The 23730-nt window shown below is 43.5% G+C and overlaps 1 protein-coding gene across 5 annotated transcripts in view; it reads left to right on the plus strand.

Moving 5' to 3' along the window:
- ARID1B (AT-rich interaction domain 1B) overlaps positions 1 to 23730 on the plus strand; it is an 843008-nt gene that overhangs the window by 639274 nt on the left and 180004 nt on the right. For all 5 annotated transcript variants that reach the window (XM_086926863.1, XM_086926866.1, XM_086926865.1 and 2 more), the window contains one exon: positions 2568 to 2657. In XM_086926863.1, coding sequence (XP_086782989.1) covers positions 2568 to 2657 — 90 coding nt within the window. The remainder of the gene's footprint in view (positions 1 to 2567; positions 2658 to 23730) is intronic.

A 23730-nucleotide genomic window follows, 5' to 3' on the forward strand; every position in this document is an offset into this window, starting at 1 on the left:
GAGGAAGCGTTGATGTCAAAGACTCAATGCATCGGATCCGATCCCCTCAGGCGATGAAGGCTTCGTCGATAAACCCATTTACCATGCAAGTCATGCATTGACGTCAAGCCGCACTGTCCGTTGTTATCGAGGTTCACAGTCAATTGAAGCAATGTAGTCAATCAGCTCCTGCATTGGCTTCGAAGGCAAATGCGTCTGGTTCAATTGGTGCAAAGATGTCACTGCGTCGATTTTTTTATGGTTCTGCACAGAAGAAGCTCACTTTCAAGGGCTCAGGACTGGATTGTCACTCTTCACGGGGCAGGAGACACAGATTGAAAAGTCCAGGTGCTATTGAAGAAAGTCTTGGATGACCCTGAGATTTCAGAACAGGGGCAAGCCTTTGAAGTAACTCTGGGTTAAAATGAGATGGGTCAACCCCTTGACCTTAGCAGGGCGGAGATCAGCAGGGCAGCACAGAAAAGCATTACTTCCAGAGCAGGTGTCAAGCAGAGTGACAATCTTTATAGCACAGCAGTTTTTACTCCTGGCAGAGTTCTTCATAGGTCCAATATTGTACTCTCTTGGTAGGGTCAGAGGCCCAGTACTTACACCCAGTTGTGCCTTTGAAGAGAGGGTGACTTCATAGCAGGCACTTGAAGTGCACAGGTCCTCTCTTCTTCCCCGCCCTGGTTCCATACTCAGTAGGGGGTAATCAGTCCTTTGTGTGGGAAACAGGACAATGCTTATTTTGGTGTGTCAGCTCCCCTCTCTCTTCCTGCCCAGGGGAGCTATCAGAATGCAGATGAGTTCTCTGTCATAACCCCCCTTCCAGTGTTTGTGGCTGTCTAGTGGGAATACACAAAGTTTAGCTGTCACCCACCCCAGACATGTATTGGAGACGGACTGCAAAGCACACAGAGCAGTAAGAACAGAGAAATGTCCACTTTCTAAAAGTGGTATTTCTAAAACAGTAATGTTACATCCAACTTTACCAGTAAAGAGGATTTATCTTTACCAATTCAAAGATGTGAAACATGATGCAACTACTCCTTTCTAATCAGGGATTACAGCTTAAACATATATAAAGGAATTCCCACTGCTAGCTTATGAGAGGAATTGGCCTCACATAAGTGAAAAATAAATTTCAGTGTTTGTCACTACCAGGACACGTGAAACTTAAAAGTATATGTCCTGCCTTTTACTTACACAGCACCCTGCCCTTCGGGCTACCTACGGCCTGCCTTAGGGGTGATGCATGTGTAATAAAAGGGGAGTGAAAGGCTTGGCAAGTGGCTTTAAATACCAAGTCGAAGTGACAGAACATTCCACGCACAGGCCGTGCAATGGCAGGCCTGACACAATTTTGAAAGGCTACTTGTGTGAGTTTGCAGAATCAGTGCTGCAGGCCCACTAGTAGCATTTAGGTTACAGACCCTGGGTATATGGTATACCACTTTACAAGGGACTTGCATGTAAACCAAATTTGTCAATTGGGTATACACCAATGTTACCATGTTTAGGACAGAAGCACGTGCAATTTAGCACTAGTCGGCAGAGTCGTGTGGCCAACAAATGGATACAGCAAAATAGAGCAGTTAAGCAAGCAAAACGTTTGGGGGAAGATCACCCTCAGGATGACAGGTCTAACACCCTACTTACCACAGCCATCACCCTGTACCGAACCCTTTGTTGCTAGCTGACCTCTCATGGAGAACCAACCACATAGGGGTGAGCAAGTATTTGTTGCACACTGTGTTCACCCTCTGCACCACCCCGTCATTGGGTGTACACTTCCTAGCCCCCTTAAGCCAACTATGACAAGGTAATATCCTGTTCACAACCCCTCAGTTCTATTACCAGTGATGTAATATGGGAGGTAATAAGCAGTGCATGGCGGGGGGAGCAAGTTACAGTTAGCGTGCTGAACTATGAAGGATTTCAGTATTTTTTCAGATTGAACATGTTATGTTATGTTATAACTGCCATTGTCCGCTAACTCCAACGTCCCTTTAACTTTTTTTTGTCCTTGACCACACAAACACACACACTCACTCTCTTTCTCGCTGGGTATTGGTTCAACTGTCAGCTGACTGTGGATATGGATATATGAAAACAGATTGAGTACCACTAATTTAAATATTTACAACACACCACATCGATAAGTGGTTGCCAAAGTTTGCAATCATACAGGGCTCCCTGTGGATGACATGTTTCACCTGCAATGTTTTTGAAAGTCGTATATCCTGCGGGTAGGGTGGGGGTAAAGACTGTGCATTTATCACAGATACCATTAAAAAGCTGTGTTTTGGTGATTGGGTCGGCAGGGGGGGGGGGGGGGGGCTAAAATGATGTTGGCATTTATGATGAAGTATTTGTTGTAAATTATTGGGTCGTGTTGGATAGATTGAGAACTCCACAAAGCATTTTGCACTCTTCTATTATACTGAAAACATTGTATAACGCATACTGAACGGTGTAAGCGATCACTTAATTTTGAGGGCATTTTAGAAAGTGTAAAATAAGTTTGTTTCGTTAATTAATATAATTTACTCCGTTTTCCTGTCTTATTTCTGTGTCTTTTCCAGGCAGCCAGATGCCACCTCAGACGCAAAACGTGCAGTCCGAATCCAACTCCCATCCTGCCCTGAGCCAGTCGCCAATGCCGCAAGAAAGAGGTTTGTAAAATATTTAGTTCACAGGTGCCTAACATTATCTTTTTTTTTTTTTTTTTACACGTTTGTGGTTCACATTCAGTTTAGCCCACATCTTAGGTGTTTTTCAGCCAGTTCACATTCGTGTTCCTTAACGACTTAATCTCGCAGGTCTAGATTTACAACCAGAAATATGCCTCTTGATGAACCCAAAGCCCAAAATCCCACCCCCCAAACTAATGCATCAGATCCCTTTTATGATTATGAAATTATTTGTTTAATCTACTTTTCTTTAGTCCTTTTAGTTCTGTCGAAACCACAGCTTTATTTATCTTTCCTGTTTCATGTTTTACAAAAATTCCTACTAAACCCCATTCATCAGTCCACAAAGAGGCTTTCTGTCAGCCCTTTTATCTGTGGAAGTGTAACTTGCAACTTGCTTCCACTCAGCACAACCTACAGCATAGGAAAGAGGGTCAGTCCACTTCAGCCATTGGCTCTCTTTACTGTAAGTGATGGCATTTTGCTCTTGCACATGTTATGTCATTATTGTCTGTAGAGAGCACATCTGACCCAGAGGGTATCTATGCGCTGGATAAAGAGGTTACTGTGCTGACCGGAAAAGAGCCAAGTCATCAGTTTCTTGTGGAACACAAGGATTAAGAAGGTGGCTCTGATGTGTGGGAAGAGGTTGTTCAAGGCTTTTGATGTGAGGTACGAGAATGTGCGACTGCCAGATCTGCAGATGCGGGGATGTGTGAAGTTAGCAGGCCGGTAGAGCAGGGGTTTCTGGTCTAGGTGTGAAAATGGATAAGACTGTTGCGGTAAGTGGGAACTATATTGTGTAAGGCTTTGTATGTGCGAGTGTGAAGAGCTTGTAGATTGCATGCTTGTGGACTGGGAATCAGCGGAGCTCTTTGAAGAGTGATGTGATATGTGTAAGGGGAGGGAGTCTGGCCTCTGTGTTAGGTATCACCTTAAGTCTCCTGGTCAGTTGGGCAGCATTGCTGTTGCCCAGTTTTTGGTAGTAATGGCCTGGGTGACACTTCTGCTTGTGTTGATTGGGGAGCCACTTGATGATTTTTTGGATGATTTTTAGGGTGCAGAGACAGAAGGAAGGGAGCATGTTGACTTGGTTGGTTATTGAGAGTTGGTTGTTCACCACTATGTCTAGGTTCTTGGCTTGGTTGACCTGGAAGGGTGTAGGTCTGAGGTCTGCTGGCCACAAGGTAGAGTTCCACAGAGAGTCGTTTTTGCCAAATGCCAAGTGATGTCATTTGAGATGTCATCAGTGATGTCACTGACCATGTCATGAATGATCTAATATGTGATATCATCAGCAGTGCATTGCGGGTGCGCGAAATATAGTTAGTCCAACTAACTATATAGGAGCAATTTCAATGGTTTTGTATGAGTGAAATGTCCAGCAAACTATAACACCCCTAAAACTATTTTTGAGTGAATTTCAAAGTTTTTTATAAAGCTCATTCCTAACTATATAAAGCCTGAAACCTATGGTTTTTTCAGCTCATCCTTCTTGATCTCTCTTCAGCATTCGACACAGTTAAACATGAGAACCTACTCGAACTATTAAACACAAGAATGGGCATATCTGGGACTGTTCTCAAGTGGTTCACTTCCTTTCTACACAACCGGGCTCAGAGATTCAAAAGCAACAACCTGATGTCCTCTCCGGTACCTGTATCGCTAGGCGTCCCTCAAGGATCCTCCCTCTCCCCAACACTGTTCAACCTAGTTATGGAACCTCTCACTACTTTGTTACAAGCATCCAATGTTCACTTTCACATGTATGCCGACGACACCCAACTTTATCTCAGAATACAATCTCCCAAAGACATCATGCTTCTGAACACCACGATCAGAAACACCCAATCCTGGCTTGCCGAGAATCACCTCAAACTCAATGCGCTGTAGACTGAGTTCCTCCTGATCTCACCTCCCGCAAAAATCTCTACCGCTCAAACATGGCTTAAGCACCTAACTGCTCTAAATGTACAACCTACCATCGTAGACTCAGCAAAATCTTTAGGCATAACACTTGACGCCAATCTCAACATGCAGCAGCACATCAGCAAGGCAACCAAAGGAGCGAACTTCCAAATCAGTACCTTGAGAAAAATTAAACCCTTCCTTCCAGCCAAAGACTTCCAAACTGCAGTACAATCTATAGTCATCCCGCACATAGAATACGGTAGCACCGCCCTCTGCGGGCTCTCCCTAACTACAACGGCACCCCTAAGAGCGTCCATTAACGCTGCAGCGAGACTCATCACTGGCTCAAAAAAACACTCACATATTTCCCCTGACTTTAAATCCCTTAACTGGCTACCTTTTGAAGCCAGAATACATCTGAAAATCGCCTGCATGACACACAAGGCTGTACACATGAACTCACCCGCCTACCTCACTCAAAAGCTGACAATTTCTGGTGGCTCTAGAACTACTAGAAGCACAAACAATCTTCTGCTGAAGCCTCGAAGATTTCGGAAGGAAAAAACCTATAAACGCTCCTTCTCAGGAATGGCGCCCAGGATCTGGAACTCACTCCCTCCTGAAACCAGGCTCATCTCCTCCAACAAACTTTTTAAGAAAGAAGTAAAAGCGATCCTCATGGCTAAATACACATTATCTATTATTCTGTATTTCTCAAGACTCCGCTCTGTACTACCTGCCTGACCCCTTGGACTATTTGTATTACTTGTATTATCGACTTACTTGATTGTATACGTTCCCTCTTTGTATCTTTTTATATTATTGACGTACCTGTCTGACTTTGCATACTGTACCTACACCACCTCAACTATTCCTACTCTTGTATTACTGATGCACCTGTGTGACTATGCACCCTGTACTCACCTACCTCAACTATGCCTACCTTTATGCTATCCCCAAAAGCATTTTAAGCACGCTTAAACAAGTATATGCTCCTTCTTTTTGTACTTTATATTATTGGCGCACCTGTTTGACTATGCACCTTGTACCTACACTACCTCAACTATGACCTACCTCTTGTATTTTGACTTACCTATGTAACTATGCACCTTGTACCTAACTACCTCAACTATTACCTACTATTATTCTATCACCCCCATGTCCTTGTAAAGCGCTCTTGATATCTGCAAAGATCTTGTTCGCGCTATATAAAACTTTCTAAATAAATAAATAAGTCTATAAAGCAAACATACAATCTTTGCTTCCTAGTTTTAGCTATTTCACCTAATAATGTTAGTAAAATCAAGTTAGTTTGAGTTGATTCTCCCTTTCTAAAACCGGTTTGACAGTTAGGAATCAGCTCCACTTTTAAGGCCCATGCCTCTAAATCATCCAGCAGGCAACTAGCAAAGATCTTTGCATCGACATCTGTAAGTGTGATTAAGCGATAGTTAGCCGGATTATCCTGGGGGCCACATTTGTATATTGGTTGAATGATACTTCCGTGCCATGATAACGGGATAAGGCCTGATCGGAGTACCTCATTAAACAAGAGCATTAGTAACTCCGGCCAATTCCTTAATTTAGCTTTAAATATGGCATTCGGGATACCATTTGGACCAGGTGCTCCGTTGGATCTGATCTTATTTATCGCTTTTTTTACTTTATCGAGCGACCAAGGCTCAATATCTATACTACATTGATGATGAATACTATCCTGCCTCCCTCCATTTTCTGTGTTATACCTACTGGTAGGACCATTAATATTACCCTTTTCATACAGGGAGCCTTGTGTATCAATTTTTAAATTAAAAAAGTTCACCCAACTTACTTCATCTATATTAGCACTGTTACTTCTATTATTACCGTACTAGTGTATATGAACGCCACACCGTTGGGAAAGACCACTATATAAATGTGCTGCAATCAGTCCTTAAGTTTGCTCCTTCTACTTACAACATGATCTTTGGGGGATATTTTGGATGGACGGCTGACATACGGTGCCCACGACTGGACTGGGAACTGAAACCAGCCCTGGCAATCAGCTCGACTGGGGCAGAGGGGGCAGGGGAGTGAGAAGCACCACTCCGGCTGCTGCTTTGTGACAGGCGGCTGATATTGCAGCACTGCTGCAAAATCGTCCACCTATAATATTACCGGTCCCACCCTTCCAGCCCACCCGGGAAACGCCCAGTGCCCACTGCGGTCAGTCCGGCCCTGGTGGTGCTGGGTAAGAGTTTAGTTTAGTCCTTCTAGGCTGCAAAGCGTTAGCCATACTTTCTCCTTTTTCATCTTTCATGACTTCTGAAACACTAAAATCTAAGTGTTTGGGGTTTTTGATCCTTTGTCTCTGTGCTTTAAAGAAGTTCAGAGGCCTAGGCCAGTTCTCATCTCATATCCACTGTGGTTTCTGTCGGAGTTTCAAGCCTCTGGCACATCTTCTGGTTTTGCAGAACAGTTTTTTCGTAAACCAAATACTTGCATACCTTACGTTCTTTCCTTTCCTTTTTTTTGTTTTGTTTTTGTTTCTGGCTGCCTGTCCAAAAGCAAAACACGAAAGAACATGACTTTGGGATATTCACTGAAGGAAATGTGCCTGGGTCTGATCCAGAACAGGCAGTAGCATGCTGCAAGTGGAATGCAAGAATCTAAAATGATATCACAACCTTGAATACCTAATCCGACCACGAGACTTGAGTTGCGTGGCATTTGAATTACATATGAATGCCTATAGTGTATTATATTATATAGCACAATCCTGTATATTTTTCTATTTTCTATTGCGTATGCAACCATAAGTTATGAATCTTTACTAGCATCAGTATCAAAGCAACTTTAAAAGTGAAAAAAGTCACATGGTCACATAAGACAAATATTAAATTATCGATCCCCTAACTAATGACCTCATCTATGACATTTCAGCAGCTGAACTTTACAATTATCTTTGCTGAGAAGCTAAATACACATAATTTAGCATATATAATATTTGTAGGGACATCTAGGTATTACCTGTATTGTAGACTTGCAACTACATTTAGTGTTTTTAATGAAGTCCATAGCTCGGGGGCGCAGCTCCATCAGCCTCTATTATGATTTTTTTTTCTGTAGGGACATTTAGTGATGCTGCAGTCTTATAAGCTTTCATGTCTGTGAAGATATCTGTAAATTGCAAGGTTAACTGAAGCAGCCTTTCTCCTCTTATATGTACATGCATATCATATCGGATACATGCAGATGTGCGGAGTGTAATATGCTATTTATTACTGTTGAGTGTAGGGAGTGGTTATCACTCACGAGCCAAGAGTAGGATGTATGGGGTTAAATTTGTGCCATATGAGAAACTCGCATTGAATCTGTGAGGCAGTAGAATGTGTTTTGCTAGTGTCAAATTTGCTGTACTGTGGTAATGAACTAGAATTTTGCCTTCACACTTTATTGACAAATGTGTGAATATGATTGTGTTCGTACAGTTGCTCTAAGTAACGTGTTATTGGCAGTAGAGGCTGCTACCGAACCCTGTGGCGCCCGGGGGCAGTCTCTCCTCCTTTCTCTTCCTGTCTCCGGTCCTGGGTACAGGAAGCTCGCAGGCTTCCCTGAGCCAATCACAATGCTGCAATGCAGCGTTGTGATTGGTCTGAGCGCTGTGGTTCGGGGCTCAGTCTGGGAATGGGGGCCTGGGCATATTCTCCATGCAGGCTATAATGCGGCCTGCAGAGAGAAGATGCGAAGTGCGCATGAATGTTTGGCTGACCCGAGAAGGCTGGCCAAACAGTCATGTACACTTAGGAGTGGGCAAACCACTCCTTCCCTGCTCCTCTGTCATTAGAGCAGTCTTGCCCCAAAGGCCAAGCTGCAGCAGAAGGGAACATAAAATGATAATAACGTAAGCTATCATTTTATGTTTCCTTTACTTCACTGCTGCAAAGCAGTGGGGTGATACTCCTCCACCTTAGCGGAGGAGCCGCCGCTGATTATTTGGCCACATTTATTTAGCCTGTTACAGCAGGAATATGTATAAAATTACACTGGGGTGTAGTCGCCAATGTGTCGATATGGCCCAAGCGCAGTTTCCAATGACAGTGCATGTTTTATTTTGCCTATAACTTTTGACCACATGCATGGATCGGCACCAAAGTTTGCATTTATCTGGGGTAGTCAGCTAAGGTACGGCATGCCAATTGTGCAGGGGGGACAAAAAAAAGTTAAGGAGGCATGAGAAAAGTTGCGTTTTCCCATTCTAGGTCCTAAAGGAAACTCTGCTTGCACTTGCTGCAAAGTTTGTGTCGAACTTGCCTTGAAAGTAGGACTTTACCCAGAAAGCATGCTTTCATTGGTTTGGTGTGAATCCGTACTTTCAGAAATGGAACTCTTCAAAAAAAAGTTGTACAAAAATGTTATTCTTATCCATAACTCCCTCTTTCGTAGCTTAAAGGAGGGCGTTATCAGATATGCAATTAGCCAAGGACTAGTTTACCATCCAGGTTCAATAAAAAGTATAGTCTGGCTAAAAGTGCTCTGATTATTGCCATCCAGAGCTGTAAGAGAGACGAGTTTCAGGAAAAAAGAGCTGAATATAAATCAACTATAGCAGCAGCAAAAAGGGAATGGGACTGCCAGAAATGGGACTTTATTTTAGCTGCTTCTGTGGAAAATAATCAAACTCTGTTCTGGAATCTAATTGCCACTGGGAATAGAGAAGGAAGAACTAAGATTAATAACGATGTAGCAGCAGATGCGATGTAGCAGCAGATGCATGGATAGCCCACTTTACTAATTTATACCCACAAAACCGTAAGGCAAACATACTCCCCAAATCTCCAGTCATCTCCTTATGTGCTGGAACAGAGAGGGATGACCGGTTTTCCCTCGATAATGTGTAAGGAGCTGGAAGATGCCATTAGAAAGATAGCCCTGCGGAAAGCACCTGGCATCAATAAGATCCCAGGCAATCTTTCTTTTAAATCAGAAATAGAGGTAGGGTCACCATACTAAACTGTGGTATTTAATTCCATTTTAAAGGGTGCAAGTATATCCGAGTCATGGGCCGGGGCAGATATTCTCCCCAGGGTTGTCCCTTGGACCCTTCCGATTACAGACCAATCAGTTTAATTGACACAGCACAGAAACCTTTTAGCTGGGTCATACTGACCAGGCTCCAATACTGTACTGAAGAGAATGAAATCGTTAGCCCTCTTCAAGCTGAATTTCGATCCAACAGATCAGGTCTTCAGACTCCAGACCGTTAACCTCGAAAAAGGAAGGCTTTATGCAGTCTTTGTTGACCTAAGATCTGCATTCGACCTTGTACATTTTCAAGGTTTTTGTAGCCTAGGAATTTGAAATTGGAGGCTAACAATTAAGTTTGTATCCTCGGATATATTCGTGGGAGCAGTGCAGGTGCATCAAACAGAATGAAGTATGGACGCTGAGTGGCTTAAATTAAATTTAGAAAAGCTGCAAACATCCCATGGAAATTAAAATTCTGAATTTGTTTTCATATTTGTGAATTAAAGAAATGATTTCATCATACCATATATTTGTTTGATGAATGCTTATTTAGATATTTTTGTGTGGATTATTTTGTGCTTCATATCATCGAAAAGGTTTATGCCGGGGAGCCCAGCTTCTAGTAATGACTCTGCGGGGGTCCACCGATTCCAATAACATTCTGTGGGGACCCTGGGTTCAGTAATGTTTAAGTGGGGGTCAACAGAAGTCTTAACAGGTCGCACTGACGGTGGAAAGTCAACAAAGTATACTACAGCAATGGAAAGCGCCCAGACACCTTGTCAAAGACAAGACCTCTCTCTACTTTGCAACTGCCTCCTAGATTACATGTGTAAACAGACAGCGTCTAATCCACAGCACACATCTCGGGAGCAAGAAATGGCTGACACGCAGACATGTGCAGGTTGCTTACCATGGTGTCTCTTTGGAGACGATAGTTTATTGTAAATAGTACACAGAATACTGGACTAAACTATTTGGTTGTCTGCAGTAGAAAAACAAAAACGAACGCTTGGCTGTATAGGCAAGAATGTTGAATTTAGGGGGAAAAACGCTAAGCATTGTTCAAAACTCCTTCAGTCTGTAAAAAAAGTGATTGAAGCCGTTCTGTTTAGGGTACCACTAATTCTGGCCACGGATTAGAAATATATTGGTTAGGTTTTGTTTACATTTCCTAAATAGATTATTAATAAAACAATGGACAGTAAGTAGTCTGGGCAAGTCGAATTATGTAATTCCCTGGCTTCAACTTTTACTGCATAATTACACTAGTGGCCATGGCAATGGTAAAGCAAAGCACTGTTTGGGGGCTGTTCTTAGGGTGATGAAAACCATATTTCCGACGGACATGTGAAATATTTAAATATTTTCCATATTTCACTGGTCCCTGTGAAATATGGGTTTTTTCACCCCTGCATTTTTGGGCAATGCAAGCATACCCAAACGTGTGTGTATATATGTATGTGTGTATAATATTCCTCCAAGAGAAATTACGTTGTGCACTTTTATTGGCAACAGCAATAACAAAGCATTTTAGCCATTACGGTCTTGATGAAATTGCCTATAATTGGTCCTTTCAATATTTTCTATTAGGAGAAATAATCATTTATGAATATAGAATTTTCTTCAATGTGGTTAAAGCCAGCCAAAGTAAACTCTGCTCTCTTTCTATGTACTTTTTCAAGGCGTCCTTAATCTGTTAGTGCTTACACATCTGGGTGGGATCAAAAGTGTAACTTTCTCAGCAAATCAAAGCACAGTTTTACTAAATGTCATATTGCCTTAGAGTCTAAGCACTATCCCACATTGTCCTTTTTAACATGAACTGTGTAACATACTTCTGTGCCGTAGCAAATGAGTTTCAAAGACACCATATCCGTATGTACATGTGTAATCAAGAGGAAAACCACATTCTTCACATTGTTAATGATGCACAAAACATGAATGCACAAAAACTCTAACACTTCAGCACGCATCGTTTATTTGCAATGCACAAATGACAGCTGACGAATCTCCTTGCTCCAAGCTCATATTCCACCCATTTCTAGACAAACGTATATTTGTGTGTGCTCTTGGTCTACTTTGTCGGTTAATGAACTTACTATAGACCTCTGTGTACAACATTTAATCACAGATTTGAATTGTGGCAGATCCACCCATCATGACATCCTTCCAAGGTCGATAAGATTCCAGGTTAGGGGGCTCGATCAAAAATGCTTTACCCTGAGCCCTGTCAAAGCTTGTGACAGCACTTGACCTCGACTTTAATCTGATGAAAATCATTACATTCTGAGACTTGAACTTCTGGTCTGCTTTTAGAAAACCAGCTACGGTAGCAAACATGACCAGTATTTTGGAAAAGAACATCGGAGAACCGCATATATGACGTGTTCCTCTGACATGTAGTTATCTAGCAACCTTGTATTGACACCCGTTGCTTTGTTTAGTACTGGCTCGCAGAGGTTTTTCAATAGATTTGCACACGTGTCGGCCTACCAAGGAGGAATATCTTTGTTGTCCTTTTTGATCTGGAAAAACTGCTGTTAATCTTTTAACACCATGTAGTTTAACTTTACTTTCTTGGCAAATTTGTAGCCAGGAAATGAAAGTTTACTTAGCAGATTGATCTTCTTTATTTTCCAACACTTTGGTTTTGAAATAATTTTTATCTGAAAAACCTTCCTCGTGACCAGCTGAGGAGTAATTTGTCAATCTAGATGTTTTTTAATTGGCCTGCGGGGAACCAAACTCGCTCAAATGAAGCTTCTGGACCTTCCATGGTCAGGTGAACTGACAAGGTAATATTTATGGCTGTCCTTGGGCACACATTTGCCAGTCAGTCACCTGTCCTAGTCCCAAACATTTCTACGGGCATTCATCCATTAATGGAAGCTCTAGTCATGCTGCAGAGTTGGACTGTGGTTGCCTCCACTTTTATGTTGCACAGATGAAGCCAGCATTCCATTTTATTGCCACCACCTCCCGTAGCTTTATTGTGAAGATTTGGCTCCCGTTAGTAGATAATGGTGGGAACTTTCTCAATTGTACACATTCCGCACTGAAGCTCTAGCCCTCTCCACGTTGCTAGCACAGTTCCTCGTCTTGAACTCTTCTACAGAACCCAACTGGCCTAACTTCATTACTGACTATGCAAAATGATAACCTTGGCTACTTCATTGAGTGTGAAATGTGTTCATTTTGTTTAATATCTAAGTTGTCGGACTGTTAATCGCTGTCCTCTGCCTTTGCATTCACCACACTGGGCACCAACCTTGACAGTCACATGGTACTGTGCAGTCTGTGTATTCAGCAGGCCACGGCCTTCCACCCTACCTGGGCAGTTTTATGACACAATGAAGCTCATTATGCACAGACGTTATTTATTAGGTCAAGTGTGCACGGGTCAAAATTAATTTAAACAAACTCCTCCCGTAATTGTTTTCCCTTTTTAATTTTCGCAGCAGTGCATACTTAAATATTCATGACGCTGCTGATGGGCTTCTAAAGGCCTGAAAGTGATCCGGAGTTTCAAAACCAACCCAGGTTATTTAACCCTTTTCATCTAATGCACCATCAGGGAATCATGCCATGAAAGCCCCAGCGTACTGGAATAATTAGAAGATCGTAATGAGGATTTAATTAGACCTTGAGATATGCTGAAATGAGGCCGCTGAGAACTTTCCCTGTTTGGACATGGATCGCAAGCAGAATTGATGGCGGCACGGCTGCTGTGATGTTGCGGGAAATATATTCCGTTGCTGGAGGCGGTTTCCTGGCGCCATTCTGTGCCTGTCAGATCTGCGTGGAAGGTACGCGCAGTGAGAGCTTCTGAGAAGCTGGTGAGCAGCACATCTTTCCTATCCACTGCTGCCTCCTGACGCCCTCTCTTGCATTAGTCCTTCTAAATGCGACTCAGAAAGACAACCACAGTTCTAAGCTGCAAAATACATAGGCCTGTGCTATCTGCTTGTCATCTGATCAATTGTTGCTGGTCTGAGGGGCAAGGAGTAGGAAAGGAAAGCTCTGCTAAAAGGTTGGAAGAGTTCAGTCTTGAATTATCAGTCCATACTCAGTTAGAGAAGAAATATCTTTATTGCCACATTCCACCAGTACACCATCTCCTCCTGGCAGCATGTGGTTCCAACTGCCTCACATCGCCACCCAGTTTCAAGTCCTTGATTCCAAAGCTCCACTATTGTGTACATTGAAGTGCATCTGGAGACCAACTGCAATTGCCAGACTTTGAAGCTTGTTGTGACCCAACCCGAACTGCTCTTCTTTCCTATGTGTGGCATACATCCACTGGAGCTGTGCACCCTAATGCAAACAGGTGAGGGGAAAAAAGACAACACCAGTGCATGGTATACCTATTAGGTATGGCACAGACCCGTCCTTTGGCCCCTATAACAAGAAGAAGCTGAACAGAATGTTCCTAACATTTCTTTATCTCCCACTGCCAACAGAAGACGAGTTCTTCACCATTCGGAAACCCAATTATGCTACCAACCCTTGAAGAAGGAACATTATCTTGCTGGGCACTGTGCACAATAGATGTAAAGTATCACACCAAATATGCTATACTGTTGAGAAAAAACCCTGCACTACCACCAAGTGGTAATTGACATTGCAATACCTCAAGGAGTGAGGAGTGAATTAACACTCTGTTGCTAATCATTGTCAGTGCTAATGATTGATTCACCTAAATGACCACTCCTCCTAATGATACCCATGTCCAGACAAAGCCCACAGCGTCAGCAGCCATCCCATTCCAGAAAATTCAGTGTAACGTTGAAACCTAGAATACCTCAACACTGAGCAGCAGATTAAGGAAGTTGACTTGTCCCCATGTCAGTGACTCTCCATTCATAGGGGCCCAAATCTCCTACGCACCACCAAAGAGCAAAGAACACCAACCTGACAGGAGGCAAAGACACCAGGCTGATGGTCAACATTATCCAGATGTGCAGTACAGTCCAGTTCAACTTTTCAAGGTCACATAATATGCTCTACCAATAGACTAGTGCCAGTGTCACTTTCTTATAGGCTGCAGCACCAATTAGTTGGCTAATCATCGCAAGTTCACTGATAATTGTCTCAGACAGTATCTAGCACAATTGATTTGCACCCAAGTTTTGTGAATAGTCAACAGTTAGCCGATACGGATTATAGAATGATATATGCCAATTGAGGACAACATATATTTGTTGCTTCCTACCTATCTTCCCTATGAACTGGCAAGGTGTACTTGCCACACTATCACATGGCTGATCTTGCATAAAGGAATAAAATGCAGGCAAAGTGAAATTGTATGTCCTTGAAATTCTAAAAACGTGTATAAAACGTTCACAGGGATCATTCCTGAACTGACACTCTTTCTTTCACCCCCTAGAACATCAGAACCCCTGGGTAAGGAGATAAGGAATTATCTGGCCATGCCTGTATTCTCGACTGCAGCACCTGTGAAAGGTGAACTTACACCTAATTTGCCTCCACCTAACGAAATCCGTACACTCGTTGGTATTTCTTGGTTCCCAAGCCAAGCTGGACTGCTAAAGCGCCCCTTATAGCCTTTACCTATTTTTACCCTATTCCTTTGAATCCTGCTGAGAGGATCACATGAAACCTCAAATTAAATGATGGTATTCTTCCTGCATTACACTCCCTCTATTTCGGTGTACAAATCCAACTGTACGCCTACCCCTTTACCAGTGTTGCTACCAAAAAACCCTGGCTACCACTGAATCCCCTCATCTGATTCACAACATACTGTTATCCTTGAGGTGCCCAAGCTCTAACCATACTATCTTATATCTTTAGCCTACCTTGTTCACTGTCTCCATTTGTGTTCCTTCTATGGCATGCTATTACGGTGTGTACCTGCTGCCGCTGCACTGTGATATAGAGATATAATTAGATGATGCCACTAAGAAGAAATATTTGCATTGTCTTTGTTGATTGCACTAACTTAACATGCTATCTGTTGCTTCCACCTTATCTAACTCAGTTGTAGTACATATTAAACATGGTCATGGCAGCTGCCACACTTTGCAGCACTTTTAAAAATATTTCACCCCAACGTTTCCTTCCCAATGGCGTATAAAACATTGATTGGCATAAGCAAGGCTTCTTTGCAACAATACACATTGTATCATGAGAAGTGATAGAAACAGTTAACTCTATCATTAAACCCTAAAACTCCATGCAACGCAATAGTCCTTTACAATTTGCCCGGATACTAGCCTCCCTCCCACCTACTAGTCCATCCAACCACACGGACAAAGAGGCGGCCACTAAACCTATGGGTAACAGCCTACAACCCTATGGGTAACAGCCTACATCCTCAGCTGTCCACATTTAGAGCAGTATCTCTGGACAAAGTAGTCTCAACACTGGCCAAGATGAAAAGCGGCTCTCCTCTTGACCCGGCCCCTGTGAGATTCTTAAAAACAGTGTCCCCTAGCATAGCTCCCACTATCATGGAACTAATCAACATCTCTCTATCGCAAGGCTCTGTTCCTCCGAACTGGAAGAGCGCCGTTGTCAAGGCCCTTCTCAAAAAACCTCAACTGGACCCCGCAGACATGGCCAACTACAGACCGATCTCGCTTCTCCCATGCATCAGCAAGATGGCTGAGAAATTGGTTAATGTGCAACTATCCCAGTACCTCGAGGCCAAAAATCTCCTGCGTCGGTCTCAAACTGGATTCCGCCCCGGCCATTGCACGGACACCGCACTCCTCACTGTCATCGAGGAGGCAAGGTGCATTCTGGATTCAGGAGGGTCAGTGGCGGTGATCCTCCTGGACCTCAGTGCAGCCTTTGATACGGTGGACCACCGTGTCCTTCTCCATCGTCTGGCCAGGGCAGTAATCGCGGGGCTGCGCTCGCTTGGATAGACTCTTTTCTATCAGGCCGCTCATTCCAGGTTTGGGACGGCAACTCACACTCTGCCCTTCTCCCACTCTCAAGCGGAGTCCCCCAGGGGTCTTCGCTTAGTCCCACCCTGTTTAATGTTTACATGGCCCCCCTTGAGGATGTCGTTGCCGCTTACGGGATAAAAATATTGAGCTATGCGGACGACACGCAACTGGTCGTCTCACTATCTCACCTTGACAACCACCCAGATAACCTATTGAACTGCCTCCAGGACATTCACAACTGGATGAGCGAGTCCTCTCTGAAGCTCAACGGAGCGAAAACTGAAATCATGCTCATGGGCAAGAAATGGACAACCATTCCCCCGTCGGTCTGGCCAGACGTTTTCGGTGAAGTACCAACCCCGAAAAAAGAAATCAAGACACTGGGAGTCTGGCTGGAACCTGAGCTGACCATGAAGACCCAGGCAGCCAAAACAGCAGGAATCTGTTTTGGACTCATGCGATCCATCCGCAAGATCCTTCCACTTCTTCCTCCCTTATCAAGGAAACTACTGGTTCAAGGTCTCATTCTTGCCCGGCTAGACTACAGCAACGCTGTCTACCTCGGTGCCCCAGAATCCACCTTGGCGAAACTCCAACGCACTCAAAATGCGGCGGCGCGGCTCATTATGAGTCTCCCCCCCAGAGCTTCGGCCAGACCTGCCCTCAAGGCCCTACACTGGCTTCCTGTGCGCCAGAGGGTAGGATTCAAGGCTCTGTGCACTGCCCACAAACTCATCAACGGTGTAGGCCCCGCTGTCCTGAAAGACATGGTCACCCCCTACAAAGCCCCCAGACTCCTGCGCTCGGACAACGAACGCCTGGCCACTGTCCCTAGATTCAGGAAGGTACGCACCGGTGGTCGACGCTTTGCGGTCAAAGCGTCCTCAGGATGGAACTCACTCCCCAGCAGCCTGCGTCTGGAATCCTGTCACCTCCTCTTTCGTAAAGGACTGAAAACTCTTCTTTTCCCCAAATAGTACCCCTCCCCCTCCCCTCCGGTCTCCACTGATTTCATAGCGCGGGGATGCCTCCGGGTCACCAGGCGCTCTTTAAATCGCTAAATAAATAAATAAATAAATACATACATTTCTCTTATAAACACATTAACCATTGTTGTCATACTGCAATACGTTTTTACGCCACTGCAGAACCTGTCGCCACCCTGATGAAAATGTATTTTTAATGCATGACCATTTTTTATTGTGAGCTAGACGTCCACCCCTCCCCCGTCTCAAACTAAATTGGGTTCTTGGTTGACTGAGGTATGAGGCACGGTCAAGAAGCAACCACAATCCTTGTCAGGGTAAGGCCCAAGCAAATCCCAAATTAACATGCGCTCAACTCCCGCTGGCTTGGCACAGAGCAGTCAGGCTTAACTTAGTCAATGTGTAAAGTATTTGTGCAACATTTCAAACAGTAAAACAGTGAAAACATGACATAAAAAAATCCCGCAACAGGTTAGAAAAATGGAGCAAAATGTAATAAATAACAACAGACCAAAACAGCAAAAATCCTATCAGTAGAACCGAAGGTGTGAATGTTTAAAGAATAAAGCGTAAAATAGTGCCTAAAAGCACAAAGTGCCAAGCATGGCTATTAGGCTGCGCTGGACCAGGTCAAAGTCAAAAGTTCAGGCTGCCTGCAATGGAGTGTGGGCCGGATACAATCCCAGATTAGTCGCACTGAAAGTTTACTGTCTCAACTTTTGTGCCAAGAGTTCTTTTTGTGTTGGGGAGGGCTGCAAGGAGAGTTTCGCGTGGTTGTGGGTGTGGCACAACAAGCAGGCTGGAGATTGTGGACTGCTGGGCTGGAGCTACACGTTGGCAGTCCTCCGCAGGCTGTTGATGCTGCTGTGCCAAGAGATGGGCAGGTGGCAGCTTGTGCTAGATTTTGGTGCAAGCGGAGAGGTCTTGGTGCAAATGAGCCTGTTCGCGAAGAGCCCAAAAGATTGATTTGAGCACGCTGACCCACACCAAGGGTTAAGGAACTGAGGGGCACCACTTAGGGGTCAGGAACTCGCTGCAGCTGGGTCCAGCACCTGTTTAGGGAGCTTTTTTTGTCCCTGAGGCTTAGATCAGGTGGCCATCAGGCAAGCCCATGGAGTCATTTTGGGATCCTGGGTTAAGGGTGAAGTTGCAGGCCAAGTTGATAGTCAGCACAGCAGTTCCTTGAGAGCAGCAGTCCAGCGGAGGCAGTCCATGTAGCAGCACAGCAGACCTTCTTCCTGGCAGAGTATCCACAGGTCCAGAAGCGTACTGAAGTTGTGGTGTCTGAGGTCCAGTATTGAAACACAGCTGTGCCTTTGAAGTTGATAGAAGCTTCTAGAGGCATGCCTTTGAAGTTCACAGATTCCACGCTTTCCTGGTTGTGGCTCCAGACTATCTACAGGGGATATGCAGTCCTTTGTCTGTCTACAGAGGGGTATGCAGCCTATTCAAGTGTAAGTAGGGCTGGGCCAGCTCCTCCCTCCCATCTTGACAGTGATGGCCCATCCAGTCACACCTAAGCTCCCCTATTGTGTGTGGCTTTCTAGGAGGAATACACAAACACAACTGTCAGCTACCCCCACTCATGTGACCAGAGACATGCTTCAGGAATCAAATAGTTAAGGCAAGAAATTGGTAACCATCTAAAAGTGCCATTTTCAAAATTCAAAAAACAAATCTGACTTCACTATAAATTAGGATTTGTCTTTACAATTCCAGAGACACCAAACATGAACTGATCATCTCTTCTCATTTGGAAATTACATTAAAACATGTAATAAGGCAATGCCAAAGTTATCCTATGGAAGAGATCAGCCTTGCAGTAGTAAAATATGTATGTTAGTTGTTTACTACCAGGACATGTAATACTTAAAGGTACATGTCCAACACTTTACATACATTACACCCTGTTCTCTGAGCTTTCCCGGGCCTACCCTAGGGGTTACATACATACATTCATACATATATATATACATATATATATATATATATATATATATATATATATATATATATATATATATATATATATATATATATATATATATATATATATATATATTAATATATTAAAAGAAAAGGTTTGGTCCTGGCAATCAGTTTTTTTTTGTCATGTCAAAATGGCAGTTTAAACTGCACACACTGACTCTTAAATAGCAGGTATGAGACACGTTTAAAGTGCTACTCAAGTGTGTGGCACAGCCAGTTCTGTAGGCCCACTAGCAGCATTTAATTTACAGGTCCTGGCCACATTTAGTGCCACTTTAATAGCGACATAAAAGAATATTAAATATGACAATTGGGTAAAAGCCAATGTTACTATGTTTTAGGGAACGAGCACAAGCACTTCATCACAGGTTAGCAGTGGCTAAGGCCAGCAAAAACTAAGTCAGCAAAAACAGGAGGTCTAAATACAAAGTTTGGGGGACACCACACCAAGGTTGCCAGATCTAACAACCCTCAATTGATTGGCATATATTGTCTATCAAAATGAACAATCATTTATTTGGAAGCCTGATTTCATTTGGATAGCTTATATTTTTTGAGACGTTAAATGTTCATTTGGAGAGCCTATACTTTTTAGAGAAAAAATGCTGGGTAGGCTTTGTTTTTGGCATTAAATCACCAGCCGCTCACTCACTCCTGGAAAACTTATGGGCTGGAAAAAAATCCTAGAGTAATATATTATTTATTTGCAGTACTTTAAATGGAAATATAGAAGTGCTGGTACTCATGCCACAGTGTACCTGTTTGCTGATCAGAAGTGCCAGTGCTCTCCCATTTGATGTATTCCAAGAGTGCTGAGAAGTTCAGGTACTCTCTGTTTCAATTTAAAGAAGTGCAGGCATTGAGTACCCGACAGTCCCTGCCCATTTAAAGCACTGCTTATAAGGAAGCTACATACTTTGGAAGTTACTACTAATTGAAGCCTAAAAATGTAATTTGCCACGTTTTAAAATCCTCTAATTCATTGTCCCAACCCTGTGAGACTGACTGGTGAGCTGCACAACCATTCATGGCGGTAATTATGGTAACAAAACAACTCCCCACTGTTTAAAGTGCTATAAAACGGTGTGCGTTTCTTGGCCGAATTACCATTACACGATTTACAAGATGGAAGGCTGAGGCCGCTTTGGTGGATTTTGAAACCTTCATCTGCAAAGGACTTATCTCAAGAGTGTGCAAGAGTATTTCTGAGCCTTCCTTCCAGTGCTTGTAGCATTACAGACTGCAGCACCACCGACTTTCCCACAGCTAGAAGCAACCAAAGTTAAATTTGCTTCCTTTGTAGAACACTATCAACAAAACACGCCAAGATCTCTGAGCAACAATGGGCAAATGTTCATGCAAAATAGGATAGATTTGCATTAAAGCTGTAAATAAAATGTTGACAGGCCTAAGTGATACTAAAACCACATATCCTAGAAATGGCCGAAAAGCCTCCAGAATATTTTTTTTTAAATCTGTTACTGGTTGGTGTTACAGGTACACTAGGAAGCTCCTTTTCCAAAATATTGATCTATTACAGCGCATCTGAAAGTGGAACATGTTTACAAGTATAAAATACCACCCTTAAACTTTTACACAGTTCCTGATTTCGTACCCCCATCTCTCCCCCCCCCCCCCCCCCCCCCGACCGAAATGCAACTTTAGTAAGGATTCAGGAATAAAGCATGTCCAGACAAAGGAAAGTGTGGCTCCAGGAACCCTCCGCACTGGCCAAAAAATAGGAATCCCATGAGAAGACCTATGTGCTCGAGAATTCCCCACTTGCCTCCCCAAGCGGTGTGGTATGTATGGCCTAAATTTGAAGAACCAGTCTCCATCCAGAAAGGAATCACATACTGCGTCTGATCAACACCATCTCCTTCACTTGCTGTCCCTCATCGCTACCATGCGGCTCCTGAACCGAACAGCCACTGCCTCAGGCCAGCAAGCCGCCCTACAGGCTTTGTCCTGCACACCGCAAGCTGAGCACCCCCAGGCCCGTGAACCAGAGCCACACAGATCTCTGACTAAGTGGAGCGAAATGGCCCCTCTCTCTCAACTTCCATCAGCTTTCCTTGGGATCCAAAAAAAGACCCCCAGCCCACAACGGCTTCTGTGGGCTGCGGGCCTCATAGCAGTTGGAGATGGTGGTCTCAGCGTAGAGGGCAGGAACAAAGATTTTGTGCCCTACCTCATTGAACCAATTAATCGAGTTGGCCTGAAGCCACACACCCCACCATCTCCACCTCTGCATGATCTTTTTACAGTGCTAGGGCCCCCAAGAAAAGCTGGTGGGCTAGCCCCAACGTAAGACAATCATCTGCCCGCCCGCCATCTTATTTTGACATCTGGCTCCGCTGCACCCTTCATAATATTGTCTTACTCCATTCTAGAAGAGAGCATTTGAACAGATTCCTTTTTGCAGCTCTCTTTTCCTCTCACACCATATTTAAAGATTTACATTTTTGAGACGAGTGTTTTATGACCCTTCAACAAAAATGCATGGTGTTGAGCAGACATTTTATCATTTAACTCCTGAATTGTTGTTTACTCAGTTTCACCATTTGCACTGCCCTTAGGTAGATGCTAGGACAGTGTTCTTGGATGCAAACACTGCAGCTGAAGCTTCCACATCCCTGCAGTGTTTGCATCCAAGAACACCGTCCTACATCTACCTAAGGGCAGTGCAAAGGATGAAACTTGACTGTTTTTTTTGTTGCTTTTTTTTTAGCATGAACTCGACCCGAAGATATTGGAGAGCTCTACATGAGCACCAATTACATTACACAACATCACTTTCACCTTTTTGAAGTACCGGGATATTAAGTTATTTGCCCAGATTCACAAGATGTTAAGCCAACGCTGAGCCTCTAACTTGGTTTCCTAGTTCCAAAGTCAGGCGTTCTGTCTGTTACGCCATATCTTTTCCCAAACATGAGCTGGTAGATATGTCTCATGTGGAAGTGTGCAAAAGCCAGTCTTTAAAACAGTAAAATATGTTGACATGTTATTGTGTGAGTAATTCAGTATTACAACATTGCCTCTACACTGCATCACTCCTCAGGTTATGTACCCGAAGAAGTGGATAAAAATAAAATGTATTACACTTATACAGGGTTAACAGCCTGATTCATCAAACAGAATTGCGCTCGCAAAGGGCCAGATCCTGAGAATCTGGCCCTTTGCGAGTGCGATTTTTGCATTTGGGATTCATCATCCCAAATGCAAAAATCGGTAATAGCGATTTCGCTATTTTGCGAGGAATTACATTTTAGGAATCGCTATTTGAGATTCCTTAAATGCAATTCATCATCCATTTTTAAATAGCGAATTCGCAATTTCGGCCCGCTATTTACCGCGAGGTCAAACCTCGTGGTAAATAGCGAAAACTTAGAAAAATGCATTTAAAAACATTTTTCTAAGTTGCATGTTGCACACACACATGTCCGTTGGACATGTGTGTGCGCAACACCTGTTTAAATTTGCATTTAAGGGGTGCTACAGGGTGTCCTTTGGACACCCCTGGCACCCTTTAAATCGCTATCTTATTTGCGAATCGCAAATTGCTAATCGCAAATAAGGAATACTCCCCATTCATTCCTATGGGCCGTTTGGCCCATAGGAATGAATGGGGAGTTATTCCTTATTTGCGATTAGCAATTTGCTAATCGCAAATAAGGAATATGTAGGAATCACATTTTTTTTTGCGATTCCTACATGAATCCCGTTTTGCGAGCCTGTAATAGCGATTCCTTATGAATCGCTATTATGGACTCGCAAAACGGGTCGTTGATGAATCAGGCTGTTAGTCTTCTAGACTTCACCAGGTCTTGCTCACTCAAAAGTGTCATACCGTATATGCAAAGTCATTACCGAGTTCATTAAGGCAAGATTTGTGTTCCTTTCTATGTGGAGATGTTGCCACAGCAGACTTTCTGCTAAATATTCTTCTGCAATGAATTCCCACACTTATCCCCACGTTCAAACTCCAGTCTTAATACATTTGGCATAGGTGGTGCAAAAACAACACGAAGGAGCATAGATCCCATGCACATTTCCTATATACGTGGGGGAAGAGGGGGGCATTCACATGGAAAAATGTTTCCTTGTGAACTATTTGAACTTGTCCAATCCTTTTCATGCAGATTTCTGCAATGTTTAGAATCCACATGCTGTGGTTGGGAAATCTAGGCATACTGCAGAGCTTTGCTCAAGTCTAACGTCCCCTGGTGTACAATTTTT

This window comes from Lissotriton vulgaris, chromosome 6 (genome assembly GCF_964263255.1).
Source record: "Lissotriton vulgaris chromosome 6, aLisVul1.2, whole genome shotgun sequence".
In the NCBI taxonomy this organism is placed as follows: domain Eukaryota; kingdom Metazoa; phylum Chordata; class Amphibia; order Caudata; family Salamandridae; genus Lissotriton; species Lissotriton vulgaris.